Consider the following 13969-nt stretch of genomic DNA (forward strand, 5'->3'; position numbering starts at 1 on the left):
ATCAGGAGGAGTAAATGAGATTTGAATGTGTGAAGGAAGGAATAAAGGTAAGAAGGAAAGACAGGAAAAAGGAAGGAAAGAGGGAAGGAAGGACAGAGCATTCAGAATATTATTGATGTGTGGTACATGAAAGTGGTCCCTAAATCAAATATTATTCACATTATTAAACATGTAACCAACATTTGATGCATTAATTTTACCAGGGTGATCTTTTTATTTATTTATGTATTTATGTATTTATTTATTTATTGTCTTTTTGCCTTTTCCAGGGCCACTCCTGCAGCATATGGACGCTCCTAGGCTAGGGATCGAATCGGAGCTATAGTCTCCAGCCTACACCATAGCCACAGCAATGCAGGATCCGAGCTGCGTCTGCAACCTACACCACAGCTCACAGCAACGCCGGATCCTTAACCCACTGAGCAAGGCCAGGGATCGAACCCGCAACCTCATGGTTCCTAGTCAGATTCGTTAACCACTGAGCCATGACAGGAACTCCCAGGGTGGTCTTTTTAAAATGTACGTTAGATCATGGTACTTCTCTGCGGAAAACACTCCAATGGCTTTTCATATTACTTACAATAAAAGTCATCCCATTCAGCTTCCAAAACTCTGTGTGCTCTGACCCAGGCTGGCCACAAGTCCAACCAGTCGCTCTTCCCTGCCAGCCCCCAGCATTTTGAGGTTCTTAACTTTCCTCAAACACACCAACTCTGTTCCTGCCTCGGAGCCTTTGCGTTAGTCCCTTCCTGCTCCTGAAAGCTCTTCTGCAAAATCTGTATGTCTGGGTCCTTCTTGTCACTGGGCTCTTGACTCACATGTTACCTTCTTAGAGAAGCCTTCCTGTGCACGCACTCTAGAGGAGCCCTCGCTGACCCCCTCTTATAGTATTCTATTATCTCCTTATCCAGTCATCCACTACTGGTCTCCTCCCCAGTGCCTGATGGTCAATAAATATTTACATTTGTGTGATATTTATTTGTTCAGTGCTTGCATTTCGATAGATGCTTTTCTAATTATTATTTTGTTTTATCATTACAAGTTTATGAGCTCAAAACAAACAACAAACAAAACCTTCTATGGTTCCAAACTGAAAATTCCCTCACCATCCCTCTGCAACCCACACAGTGAGAGGGAGGTATCCCGGCCCTGTGAATAAAAGCAACTGTGCCAGTCAGCTTTAACATTTGTGATTTATCTCAAGTCATGAACAATCAGGAATACAATAATTACTTAGTAGTCTAGAGGGATGCTTTTCAGACATGGAAATGGTGCTGTTGAGTGCTAAGATAGTCTGTGCTCTGGGCTTGGAGGCCACCTGGTTCAGGGCTGGGGTGATGAGAAGAATGCGAGGGTTGAAACGGGCAGAGGAAAGCAAATGGCAGGAACACTCACTGGTTCCAGTTGGGTTTGTTTACTGTGGAGTCCAGGGCAGCAGTAATTCTGTGGGAGAAGCACTGGACCAGAGCACAGGGACAGGTTCAAGGGCTGTCTGTACATGTCTCCTTCCCCCACAGGCTGGGCTATCAGTCCCTCTGTTACACGAGGTAGAACTGGATCATTGTGAAGAGGAATCCCAGCTCTGTTGTTCTGTGAGTTAATGAGAGGACTCTGACCTTTTACCATGACCAATACATCTGTGAGAAGGATAACCCATGTAATATTTCTGATAAGTACAGTTTTTCTGGACTAAGTGGGATTTCCTTGATTGGTCAGTGAAGACACTGGACAAACCCAGATCTCTGCTTTGACCATTCTTCTTTAGCCTTCCCTTTCCTTTGCTTTCCTAGAGAAGGTGATGCCCTCGGCAAGTCCCCTCATTATTACACAGGGATCAACACCTAGTCTAAGTGCACTTCAGCCACTCTCCAAGGGATGGGTTCCCACTGTATCTGATCTTGGCCAACACTCTCCCATCTGCTTTCAACATGTTGCATCTGACATTAACTAATGTCTCCTATTAGCATTAAAAGGAAACAATCTGGAAAAATTCACTCTCAAGCAGAGTTCAAACGGGCCACTAGTAGATGTGGAATCTCAACTGCACAAGGTTTGTTAAAATAATGGCAGTAAATAAATATATAAGTATATATAAATGTATATATGTGTATATGCATAAATGCATATGTACATACACGTATACATATTGGGGTATATGTGGAAAGTGAAGCCAAGAGTCTGTAAAATGAGTTAAGAATGCTTCTATCCGATTTATGAAATTAACTGGTAACAGAAGGAGGAGAAAAGTTCTCCCAGTGTGGAACAAAGCATGATCAAAAGAACTGAAGAACACAGAAAAGGAGTTGGGAATCTTTATCTCACACTTACCGGTAATGGGTTAAAATTCTGGTCCACGAGGTGATTGTATCCGTGGTCAAAAAATGAGTGCCGTATCACAACATCAATGCCCTGATTGGCCAGCATTCCTAAAGTGTTCAACCATCTAAATAGCAGGAGGAAAAAAGCTACATCAATACATTTAAAAGTGGCATATGGCAAGCTCTATAGAAATTGGCTAACATACACACCAACCCCCCAACACCCATCAAATTTACTTAGTACTTTAAAGGAGATTATTTTAAGCAGGAATGTACAGATGGAAGAAATTTTAGAGATTATCAAACCCAACCTCTTCGTTTTGTAAGAAAATAAACAGAGGTCCAGGGGAGTAAAATGAATTGCCCTTGGTCATAAAATAACTTGTTGCTAAAGATTTACCTCTTATTCCTATAATACTAACAAATAAAGTGAATACCCTAAATACCCATTTGTAAGCCTAAAGTCATCCCCCTTGACCACAGGACACACAATCACAGAAGCACCCTCGCTATATTTTCTATCATTCAAACTCCCCTGCTTGCACCTATTTACCATACACGTACTTTTCATGGGACTCTTACCCACATACTCTTATGGCCTGTGCAAGAGTGGTCCAGTCATTTGCATCCCTAATATACCACTGTTAGTAGTTAATGCAGTAAGAATTTCCCTTGGCACTATAACTATACGGGGGTTGGAGTATGTTACCAGCATACACATGCTTCAATGGCGGACCAGCATTGTTCACACTTATCACATATCCCATCACTCCATACTCTCCAGGGCATGCTGTCCTTCAAAAATACTGCCCTCCTGGTTCTTCCAACACCCACTGCTAACTCTGTCTTCATCCTTCATCATTTACACATTTAATTCATTTATTCATTTGTGAATTGATTTCTCTTCTTTCTTTGTATTCTTCTGAAACATAGGGATATGTTTGTTTGTTTTTGTTTTTCAGGGCTGCACCTGTGGCATATGGAAGTTCCCAGGCTAGGGGTCAAATCTGAGCTGCAGCTGCTGGCCTACGCCACAGCCACAGCAATGTGGGATCCGAGCTGCACCTGTGACCTATACCACAACTCAAGGCGACGCTGGATCCTTAACCTACTTATCGAGGCCAGGGATCAAACCTGCATCCTCGTGGATACTAGCTGGATTCTTAATCTGCTGAGCCACAGTGGGAACTCCTAGGAAAACTGTAATTGTACTAATATATGTGTAAGAATGTGACTTGGAGCTTCAGTCTTTTCAGCATAAAGATAAGGCATTTCACAATTTTTCCTGAGCATATGTCGTTTGGCTTCACTTATTAAAACATCTATGTGACGATGTGAGTCATTTGTAAAGCACTGGTATGTAACTCACTGTATATACACATTTGTACACATTTATAAGACCTCTACAGAGCCTAGCACAGCAATTTTTAAAGAATATATACTCTACAAATAAATATTAATTGGTAAATCTGGGTTTGTTTGGGGGGGTTTTTTGCTAGTATATGGGGAGTTTTTGAAGGAACTCTAAAATGAGAGGGGAGAATATACATCAGCCTCATCAAACCCTTATCCTATTTGCACATCCAGGGTCTGGGCCATTTAACAATGACCACAACCAAAGCCCCTGCTTCCCAATGGCCTTTCTGAGTAGAAGGGTTAGTTCTGGAGTTATCCTCACCTTCCTCTTATAATAATAAATCTCCTGATGCAGGGAAATAAATGGTGTTCCAGGTGTCCCTTTTGTGCTTAAGTAGAGATGACTGGCATATCTCATCAAGGATGCTTCTACAGCCACTTTTTTCCATCTACAAAATTTTATTGAATATCTACTACATGGCAGACACTATTAGGTGCTGGAGACACAGCAATATGCCAAGGGTGTATCTGTAGTGCATCAAAGATTCTCAAAGCCCTGACTGGAAGAAACACCCTTGAATACTTGGCAGTGGAGAATTCTAATTTGTGCATGCATGTGTACGTGTCCTGGTAAGCTTCTATTTATGCCATATTCTGAAAAAGGGTTGCAAGTTGCTTTCTTTCCAATTCTTTGCTAGACTTCTGAAGCTTCCTGGAATGCTTTACATTCTTTTTTTCCCCCCAGGAAACAATTTATGCCCTGTGGAGAACTGGATTCAGAGGGAATGTATCTGGGTACTGCCAGTGGAGTTGAGAGTAAATGGGTGATAAAGAAGTAAAAGAGAAGACTAGAAGGAGAATGAGCTGGTTCATTTGATCTGTGTCAAGCAGGCATTGGACATCTGAACTACAACCAAAATTTTAAACAATTAAGTTATCTATGTTTGCAAAGTGACTGCAGAGATCTATGGATATTTGGCTGATGCTCATGAAAAGGCAGATCTCTCTCAATGAAGGCCTGGGTGTTTTTCATTTCACATCAGTCTCTAAAGGGAAGAATACTCACGAAAACACTCAGTACAAGCGGGCTGCTTGCTGGGCCCTGAGTAGAGTCCTTCTACAATGGCTGAGCAAAGGCCATTCATCTTCTGACTCAAGGAGCCTCCTGTAGTGCCGACTGCCATCCTGGCTTCTCACAGTAGAACCAGGTGAGGAGAATATTTTTGAAAGAAGACCCTCAGCAACACTGTATCTAATGCTGATTCACTTCCATTTCCTTCCTCTGAAGGAGGCTCACTAAATAACCCTCTATGCCACACCATGTGAGGAGACAGGGCTGGAAAACTCTAGGCATCATTTTGTAGCACACTGACTCATCCTTTTTTCATCTGCATCTTTCAGGATTCCATCTGTGAACACCATCTACAGGACAGCCTGACTTGTCCTTCACAACTGTATTAGAGAAGCTGCCTTAATGGAGAGGAACTATAGCTGTATAATTAAGAGCGGCTGTTGGTAGCAAAAAAAATGTGTAGTTGGGGGCAGGGAGGCAGTTCTTAGGAGAACTTTGCTCAGACAAAAAAACAGGACCACAGACTAGATGGGATCAGGAATAGGTCACTTGGTTAGTCTGCAGTCCTGAGGGGTTTGTCTGTGTCACATGTCTTAATCTTATCTCTCTCCCAGGACTGTGGTGGAAATTAGATGAGAAAATGTATGTTATCTATATTGAGTTTTATACTGTAGACATAAAGTAAAGCCCTTATTACTATCACGATTATTACCACTATTATTATTTTTGTTTTAATGTCTATAACTGAGAGCTGAGTATCTAGACAAGTCCCTAACTATTTGCTGAATGGTTACTGTAACATTTAAAAATAAATGGATGAAGAATTTCCAATGGGAAACAAACCTCCACCCCACGCAAAGAGCAGAATAATGAGCAATTTCACTGTCCTTCTTTCCTCAAAGCCCTTGTGAGTGAAATTGCAAGTGTTACTCACAAGAATCCTGCAGCATAGGAATCTGATAGATTGTTTGTGCCTCCAGCTGAGGTTGTCACCACACCTTCAAGCCAAATCTTCTTTCCTGGGGTATATGTGTTAACTACCTGTTCACACAACAAAAGCAGAAGGACATCATGAGACTTTTTTTTTTTTTTTTTGTCTTTTTGCTATTTCTTTGGGCCGCTCCCGCGGCACATGGAGGTTCCCAGGCTAGGGGTCGAATTGGAGTTGTAGCCACTGGCCTACGCCAGAGCCACAGCAACAGGGGATCCGAGCCACGTCTGCAACCTACACCACAGCTCACGGCAATGCCGGATCATTAACCCACTGAGCAAGGGCAGGGACCGAACCTGCAACCTCATGGTTCCTAGTCAGATTCGTTAACCACTGCGCCACGACAGGAACTCCATCATGAGATTTTTAAAAGCTGTTCCTAAATGAGAAGGGACATACTTTTTTGTCCTTTTTAGGGCTGCACCCGAGGCATATGGAGGTTCCCAGGCCAGGGGTCAAATTGGAGCTGCAGCTGTCGGCTTACACCATAGCCATAGCGATGCCAGATCCAAGCCACATCTCCAACCCACACCATAGCTGACAGCAAGGCCAGATCCTTTAACCCACTGTGTGAGGCCAGGGAGTGAAGCCTCGTTCTCATGGATACTAGTCAGGTTTGTTATCACTGAGCCACAACGCGAACTCTGGAACATATATTTTCTTAAGAAAATTCCTCTGATGCTCTGTTTCCAGGCCACCATGGACTATGCTTTTTTCCTGATGATGCACCCCAAACAGAGAGCTGGCACACACACACACAAAAGCAGTAACACTGATACATGTCCACTCAAAGAAATGATCATTTTTTCCCGAGTAACAATGTGAAAGGAGAAGAAGAACGTAAGTTGAGTTTTAACACCCTTCAATAGAAGATACAGGCCATATAATGTTTCCATAATAGCAAATATTGAGAAGTAAATTTTCTTAATATTCTGTTATGGCACATCCATGGATGAGTGCACTGTCCATGCATTTGCAGTTGTGAATCATGAGAGGGCAGAGATCAATGTTTGAGAGAGGTATATTATAATTACCAAGGCAGGTATGTATATGTATATTGCAACAACACTTGTTGCAATTAATTGCAGTAAGTGTGAAAAGAAAAATCACTGACTCGCAGGTGAAAGATCCTACACAGGGAGCTGCCTCCTAAGCAGAAACAAAGCCCTTTGTCAAAAGGTGGCCCTCTGAAATTTTGAAATGTCCCAGTCTCTGATTCACAAGTTGGAGACTGGCCCAACTATCTAGATTTGGGCTCAGATTCTCTGGAAAGCAATCTGGCAGTACTTAGGGATAATGTATGCTGGGTAGTCTCTGAAAACAGAGCCTGAGACAAAGGCTTGTCTATAGGTAGTTCATTTAGGAAGCAATAACAGGGAGTAGGAATGAGGAACTGGGGACTGAAAAAGGGAAGGAGAGAAAAGTAGTACAAGGATGAGTTGCTGGCAACCACTTCTGGCAACTTATATTCAATTCCATAGGGATCTCGGTAAGAGCTCTAAGAACTCTGTCTCGGAACACAATTCCCCCAGGTTGCAGGGTGTAGGGGGGAGGATGGAGGGGGACCAGAAGCATTTACCCCTTGGCTCCTATCTTCCAAAAGTCAAGGGCAGCCTTGTGGCTGTTATTACCCCATTTCATTGTGCAGGAATGAGTGCTGAGCAGATTCCTCACATTCCACCCTCTGCCTTAGAGAAGTCCCAGAGCAGGAAAGGAGAGGTCCTGCTGCCCCAGCACCGAGCTGGCTGCAGCCCTGTCCGTGCACTGCCGAGCTCTGGTCTCTGCAGGGATGGCTAGGAGAGGAGGTGAGATGAGAGGATGCTAGTTATATACAAGAGGGACTGGATAGAGACAATCATATTTCAGTCCTACAGCCCACCAATGCCTCTCCTGCACATACAGATCAAAGTAATTCTGCCTCAGGTCTCTAAGGGAACAACTATGAGGATATTCGCTATGTCACTGTGGCAGGTGTCTATTGCTAGAGGAATGAAAATGTAAAATGTGGGGGATACATACCACAAAATGTTATGCTGCAGTTAGAGCAATACAGTCAATGTAAATCCAGCAACATAAATAGGCCTTAAAGAATTAGTGGCGAGTTTTTAAAAATTAGAAACAGAATGAGATTTATGATACAATATTATTTATGTAATTACTCATTCATACCCAATAACACTAAATAGAGTATAAAGATATATTTCTCTTAAGGACATATATCAAGGAAGGCATGTATAAGAGGGTGGTGAATGTGAATAGGGATTAGAGATGAAGGTGAAAGTTAAAACAAAAAGGAGGCTTTGCATGAACTGATGATAACAGTTTGCTATAGTTGCGGAATGTAATTTTAAATTAATTCTCTCTACTTCAGCTCTGAAAAAAAGAACAAAATATATGTGGGATGTAATATATATGCCATAACTTTCCTTCTCCCAAACCCATAGGTAGACATCAGCAAGCAACCATATTCCTTTTTTCATCTCTCCCTAGGTACAGCTCTTAGCTCTCTCTCTCTCCATCAACTAGAGAATATGCATTATTTGAGACATATTTTAAAATCAGAGTTGGCAAAGTACTTGATCCTTTTAGCTAAAAGTTGTAAATATATTTCAAAAATTTGAGATGCAAGTATGAATTGTGATCAAGAATGGAAGAAAGACCCCGAAACTTAATGGTGGAAGTCAAAATGGAATGTGTTAAAGATTAAATAAAAATCCCTCCTTTACCCAGAAAAAGGGTCCTCTCTTTTTTCTCTCAGAGTGCCCAACTCAAGCAGAGTTGGAAATAGTACAAGTAAGAAAGTGAACAAAACACCCTAAATGATCAGAAGACAGAATCGCAGGATGAAATTAAAGGCCTAGAGTGATGAGTCCTCTTAAAACATCTGTGCTTTTGATAAACTTTGCGCTTCCCTTATCACTAACTAGAACTGAGGAATATATTTGTGTTTTTCTTTTTTGCCTTTAGCTTCCAAGATATTCAGAGTTTAACTTTTGCTCAAAGACAGATACAAAAATGAGGCAGTTGGAGAAAGGTGTTTCGTTTAAACAAAACAAAATAAAACAAAACAAAAAAGTAAATGCTATTAAGATGATGGACCTTGAAATCATTAAGCTAAGTGAAAGAAGCCAGACACAAAAGGCCACATATTTTATTCTTTCATTTATATGAAATGTCCAGAATAGGCAAATCCATGGAGACAGAAAGTAGATTAACGGCTTTTTTAGGATTGGAGAAAGGAAGGGAGAATGATGTGGCGGGTGGGGAGTAGGAAGACGGAGAGTGAATATAAATAGGTATGGGGTTTCTTTGGGGGGTAATGAACACATTCTAAAATAAAATAGTGGTTGGTGATGGTTTCACAATTCTATGAATATACTTAAAGCAGCTGAATTTCACACTTTTAAAGGGTGAGTCTTATAGTGTGTGAATTACATCTCAATAAAGCTCTGTGTGTGTGAGTGTGTGTGTGTGTGTGTGTGTGTATCAGCAAAAGGAGTGGCAGACTGTAATAGGCAGATAACCAATGTGGAAAGAAGAATGTGCCCTGGAAATGTGGGGATCGATCAACCACATAGCAGCTGTGAGACTTTAGGTTCAACCTTACCTTGGACTTCAATTTCTTCACCAACATGTAAAGCCACAAATTTGGAGTAGAGAAATCTCAGCCCTTTCCAAATATGAAATGTGTTAAAATTATTAGTACTTTGTAATGCTTGCTCATGTTCTCCAAAGGTCAAGAGTATCTTTGATTATGGAAATTAAAATTACATAAACAACAAATATAGGAGACAGAAAAAAAGCCAGAGCTGGTCACCTCAGAAATAAAGATCTGGGCTAGAGATAAACAGTGAGAGTACAGGAGTAGGTGAAATTACCGAAGGGGACTATATAAAAATGAGACTAAAAAAGGTCTAAAGATGTGCATCCAAAAACATTAAGGCATTATCAAATGAATTTATTCATTCACTCAACAAATATTTATTGAGCACCTGCTATACACCAAGCAGAGCTCTAGCAGCAGATGGTGAATGAAAGAGATGTCTCTGTTCTCACTGGCTTATATTTTAGTCAAAGTGAGAAGACTGACAAGAAACACATAAACATACATTTAGAAATAAAAAATACTAGGAGGAAAATGTAACAGAGTAATCTGACAGAAAGTGCCTTGGCAGGAGCGGAAGGTCGATACTCTAGATAGTGGTCAGGAAAGGCCCCTCTAGCTCTTTTGAACGAGGACTTGATTCCAGTATGGTTGGATTTATAAAGTACTGTGTACACAGGACTTAGCAAGGATGTAGACACTGTATAAACAAAATTCATCTGAATTCTCTTCTGACTTGCAGGAAGATCTGGAAGGAAACAATCCAGAACTTCTTGTTCTTGTGGAGCAGCACAGATTAGTGTTTGGAGGCATGAAAGGTGCGGTATCTGAGCAGAGGCCTGAGTGAAGAGGGAGACGGCTCTTTGATGGATCTGAAGGAGCAGCATGTGGAAAGAGGACCTGAGGGAGAAACAGGACTGCTGTTTGTAGAACCAGAGGAAGACCATCTGGAGTGTAGTGAGTAAGGGAAGGAAAGATTTAAAAAACAAGTCAGAGAAGAAAGGAGTATTTCTTACTCCCAGTGTGATGGAAAGCTATTGGAGGGATCTAAGCTTCAATTTCTTCACCTGTGTTGCGTAATACCTGACAGGGTTGTGGTTAAGATCCCCAGCACAAGTCAAAGGATACATAAAATTAGGCCAATCACAGGAAACTCCTGAGAGGTAGCCGGAAGCGGCACAGATGTAGCAGGTAAGGATTCATGTGGTGATGAATTCAGAGGAACTAATGCCAAATATAGCTACAGTTTGGTGGTGGGATTATGAACTACCATTTATGATCTAAAAAAACAAGTCCAGAAATCTATGTAATACATCCTAGAAACTCTGAACTATCAGCTCTTTGAGAGCAGAGATCTCGTTCTGTTTGCTTTCTATTTACTTCCCAGCAGAGTGTCTGGCACAGAGTAAATGTTTAACGGTATATTGCCATCTCGAGTCACACCAAGAAGTCAGTATGATTCCAAACCTACCAATGCACAAGCTCCTAGGAAACTGCCATCCTTTAAAGAAGTTATATGATCTAAGAAAGGGCAACTACACTGGTGAAAAAATTGGAAGCAATATGCTGATTGCAAAAACAACCTTTGAGATCATGAAATATAAAGGCGTATGATGAAAACCTACAACAGCATGAAAGATCCAGAAAGAGCAACTCGGGTCTATCTGCTAAAGCTCAGCTTATCAGGCCTGGGGTTTGCCCTTTAAATTTTGAAAGATGGAAATTTTAGAGGAGGAAAGGTAATTTATATCTGGAGCCCAATAATCCCAGAGGTGGGAAAGGCAAATCACCATCCGGTGTAATTTGGATACCCAGGGTTTTATGCCATATCAAGCTCACCATAACGTCCAGATGTTAAAGATAAGGAGACAATCATGTGTGTATCTACCACTGATTCTATGAGGATATTTTTCACGAGTTCTTAGTTGGAAGGTGGCATGCCCAACTCAGAACAGCAATTTGTATGAGATGGGTATAGTATTTCAAAAGGAGTTCAAAGTCCAGGTCCTAAATGAGGACTTGATTCCCCAAAATGGTTGGATTTATAAATTATTATGTACACAGGACTCTGCGAGGACACAGACACTTTGTAAATAAAGTTTATCTCACTTCTCTTCTGACTTGCAGGTAGATTTGGAATGAAACAATCTAAAACTTCTTATAATTGGTGATGCAGCATGGATTAGCGGTTAGGGGCATGGACTATGCACACAGATTGCCTGTGTTTGAATCCTTGTTTTATTACTGACTTACTGTTTGACTTCTCTGTGCCTGAATTTCCTCAGCTCTAAAATTGGGATAGTAAGGGAGAATTTTCTGATATTTAAGTGACCTAATATTTGTCAAACACTTGGAAAGGTGTCTAGCATATGGTAAGCTCTTAAAGTAAACCAAATGCTACCTAGACCACTCTCCTTGTCCAAAGCACAGGAGATTGTTTGGATGGATCTAACACTGGAGTTGGTTGCTTTTCTTTTGGATATGGTAGGTAACAGACCAGATGTATGCTAAGTAGCAAACAAAGGCCTCTTTAGAATTTAAAATGCACAAGGAAAACTTCCGTTAACATAATTAGCATTCTGAGTAGTTCACACAGCACAGGAATTCCTGTCCTTTCCTAGAGAAGCCACAAGGACACACACACGCACACAAAGAAGGTAGGACTTTTTTTTTTTAAGAACTTTGACACAAAACCAAGCCAGTTATATGAAATGTAACGTGAGGGAGAGATTCCTAGAAAGTATTAATGTTAAATGTTCTGGGAGTAGCTGGTATGAAGCAACAAGGGTTTTCTGACCATTTATCCTTTGGGACATGGTAAGAGGCTTTATGAATTGTGTGTCTACCAGAAGCAGAGAAGACCAGACCGTTATGGTGACATGTGGGGGAGGTACTGAGGCTGGGTGCTGTTGGGACTGGAACGGAAATCAGTATGGGCAGAAGAGGAGAGGAAAAAAAATCAGGAAAAGCATATGGAACCAGCTGCAAAATTCCCTTAGAAAGTGAAACTAAGAAACTGAGGGCTACAGTTCAACACTGCGGTTTTCTGAGTAAATATGATTCCCCCCTGTGCTGGAAGAGAGAAAATTGGAGGACTGGAAAGAACAAGGTACAGTTCTTGGTGAGAAATGATGTACCAACGAAGGTTATTCTAAGGAACATGTAGTCTGTGAAGGGAGAAACACAGATGCTGAGGTCACTGAAGTGAAGGGGGAGGGGAGTTGAGTGGATGGCGCCTTTCAAAAGTTCCATCCCCAGCAGACTTCAGCCCTTGGCCCACGTGGACAAGGGAGTTTGGAGACACCCACAGAACAGCTCAGCAAGCTGCCAGTGCTTGGAATCCTTGGACCTGTGGAGGGCAGAGTGCTATGAAGGGAAACTCTCAAGCCCCCTTCCCTCACATTTCAGGGGTTGAGGACATCAGGATTGCTTTGTGTGGCTATATTGAGAAAGGAGGGGTGAGAGAAACAGCACTGATTTTTCATTGTTTTATTTCTCCTTCCATTTTGAATTTTTTTTTTTCCTAAGAAAAAACAGTAAAAATAGGAAAATAACCACTTTTGCGGCCCATTTTCAGATCAGGGCTTCCTTTTCCTGTTTTTCCAAAACTGTGATCTACATCTTCAAAAAGGACTCCCGAGAACCTGGTTTCAGCCACTGGCTGTGCAAGTGACAGTAGTCTTGTAGCAGCAGACATGTTGTTTATGGTTATCCAAACCCAACACCTTCCTTAATGAGAAAGGAAGCAATAAAACAGGAATAGTGGACAGCCCAGCTGGGCTAATCAGCCCTGGCAGGAGGCCCACCCTCCAAAAGAAGCTGGAGTCTATTAATTCCAGCATCTCATCTAGTTGGAAATCAAGCTTCCTCAGGACTTCAGGAAGAGCAGTAGCTCTTAAAGCAACCAGAACTGGTCCCCTATGTCACTGGTTAGAAGGAGCTGAATAGCTTCAGGGAGCTTCTTAAACCTTACCCACGCACATAACTTTTCTTGGAGTGCTCCTGCCTTGTACCGTATTGTATTTAAAGGAAGTCCAGGTGAGAGCTCAGCAGTGTTCCAACTTTCCTTTTCATCCTTCTTGTGTTTTTGACTCTAAGTTCCCTATGTTAGAAGAGGAGAGCAAACCATTCTAACTTCTCCTTTCTCACTGCTCCATCCTGAGTTCTGGATCTTAGCATTTCTCCCTTGGTCTTCTTGTAAGTCTATCTTTCTCAAGCCTACTCTCTGCATTGCTCCGTTTATTAACTTGACAAGTTTCTCTCTAGCTTTAGGACCTCTATGGCTCCCTATACCAGGAACAGACCTCAATCATGTGCTCACAGAGAGGTCTGTGTGATTAGCTGGCAGATGTGCTGAGTGACTTGTTTCAGCTAATATGGAAAGCAGTGATTTGGGGAATGACTTATTTTTTTAAAAAGTAAATTTAAAATTATCACAGTAACATTCTTCTCATTCACTGGAATTATGAAATGTTTCCTTAACTTGGAAAAAAAAAATCTAAGAAGCCAATAAACTACACACAGCCTATATATAGACTATTTAACCCACTTACCCATGGGAGTATATTAAACATGGAGAAATGGTGGTGAGAGCCACCAATTCATGGGACTTGATGCCAACTGCTTTA

The 13969-nt window shown here is 41.5% G+C and overlaps 1 protein-coding gene and 1 long non-coding RNA gene across 4 annotated transcripts in view; one reads left to right on the forward strand and one right to left on the reverse strand.

Moving 5' to 3' along the window:
• HPSE2 (heparanase 2 (inactive)) overlaps window positions 1–13969 on the reverse strand; it is a 704554-nt gene that overhangs the window by 130462 nt on the left and 560123 nt on the right. For all 3 annotated transcript variants that reach the window (XM_021072269.1, XM_021072270.1, XM_021072271.1), the window contains exons 8-9: window positions 5681–5787; window positions 2329–2443 (exon numbers count right to left, since the gene is read on the reverse strand). In XM_021072269.1, the coding sequence (XP_020927928.1) occupies window positions 2329–2443; window positions 5681–5787 (222 nt within the window). The remainder of the gene's footprint in view (window positions 1–2328; window positions 2444–5680; window positions 5788–13969) is intronic.
• LOC106508431 overlaps window positions 6372–13969 on the forward strand; it is a 65145-nt gene continuing 57547 nt past the window's right edge. Inside the window, exon 1 of the long non-coding RNA XR_002338324.1 lies at window positions 6372–11998. This is a non-coding gene — a long non-coding RNA (uncharacterized LOC106508431). The remainder of the gene's footprint in view (window positions 11999–13969) is intronic.

This window comes from Sus scrofa, chromosome 14 (genome assembly GCF_000003025.6).
Source record: "Sus scrofa isolate TJ Tabasco breed Duroc chromosome 14, Sscrofa11.1, whole genome shotgun sequence".
In the NCBI taxonomy this organism is placed as follows: domain Eukaryota; kingdom Metazoa; phylum Chordata; class Mammalia; order Artiodactyla; family Suidae; genus Sus; species Sus scrofa.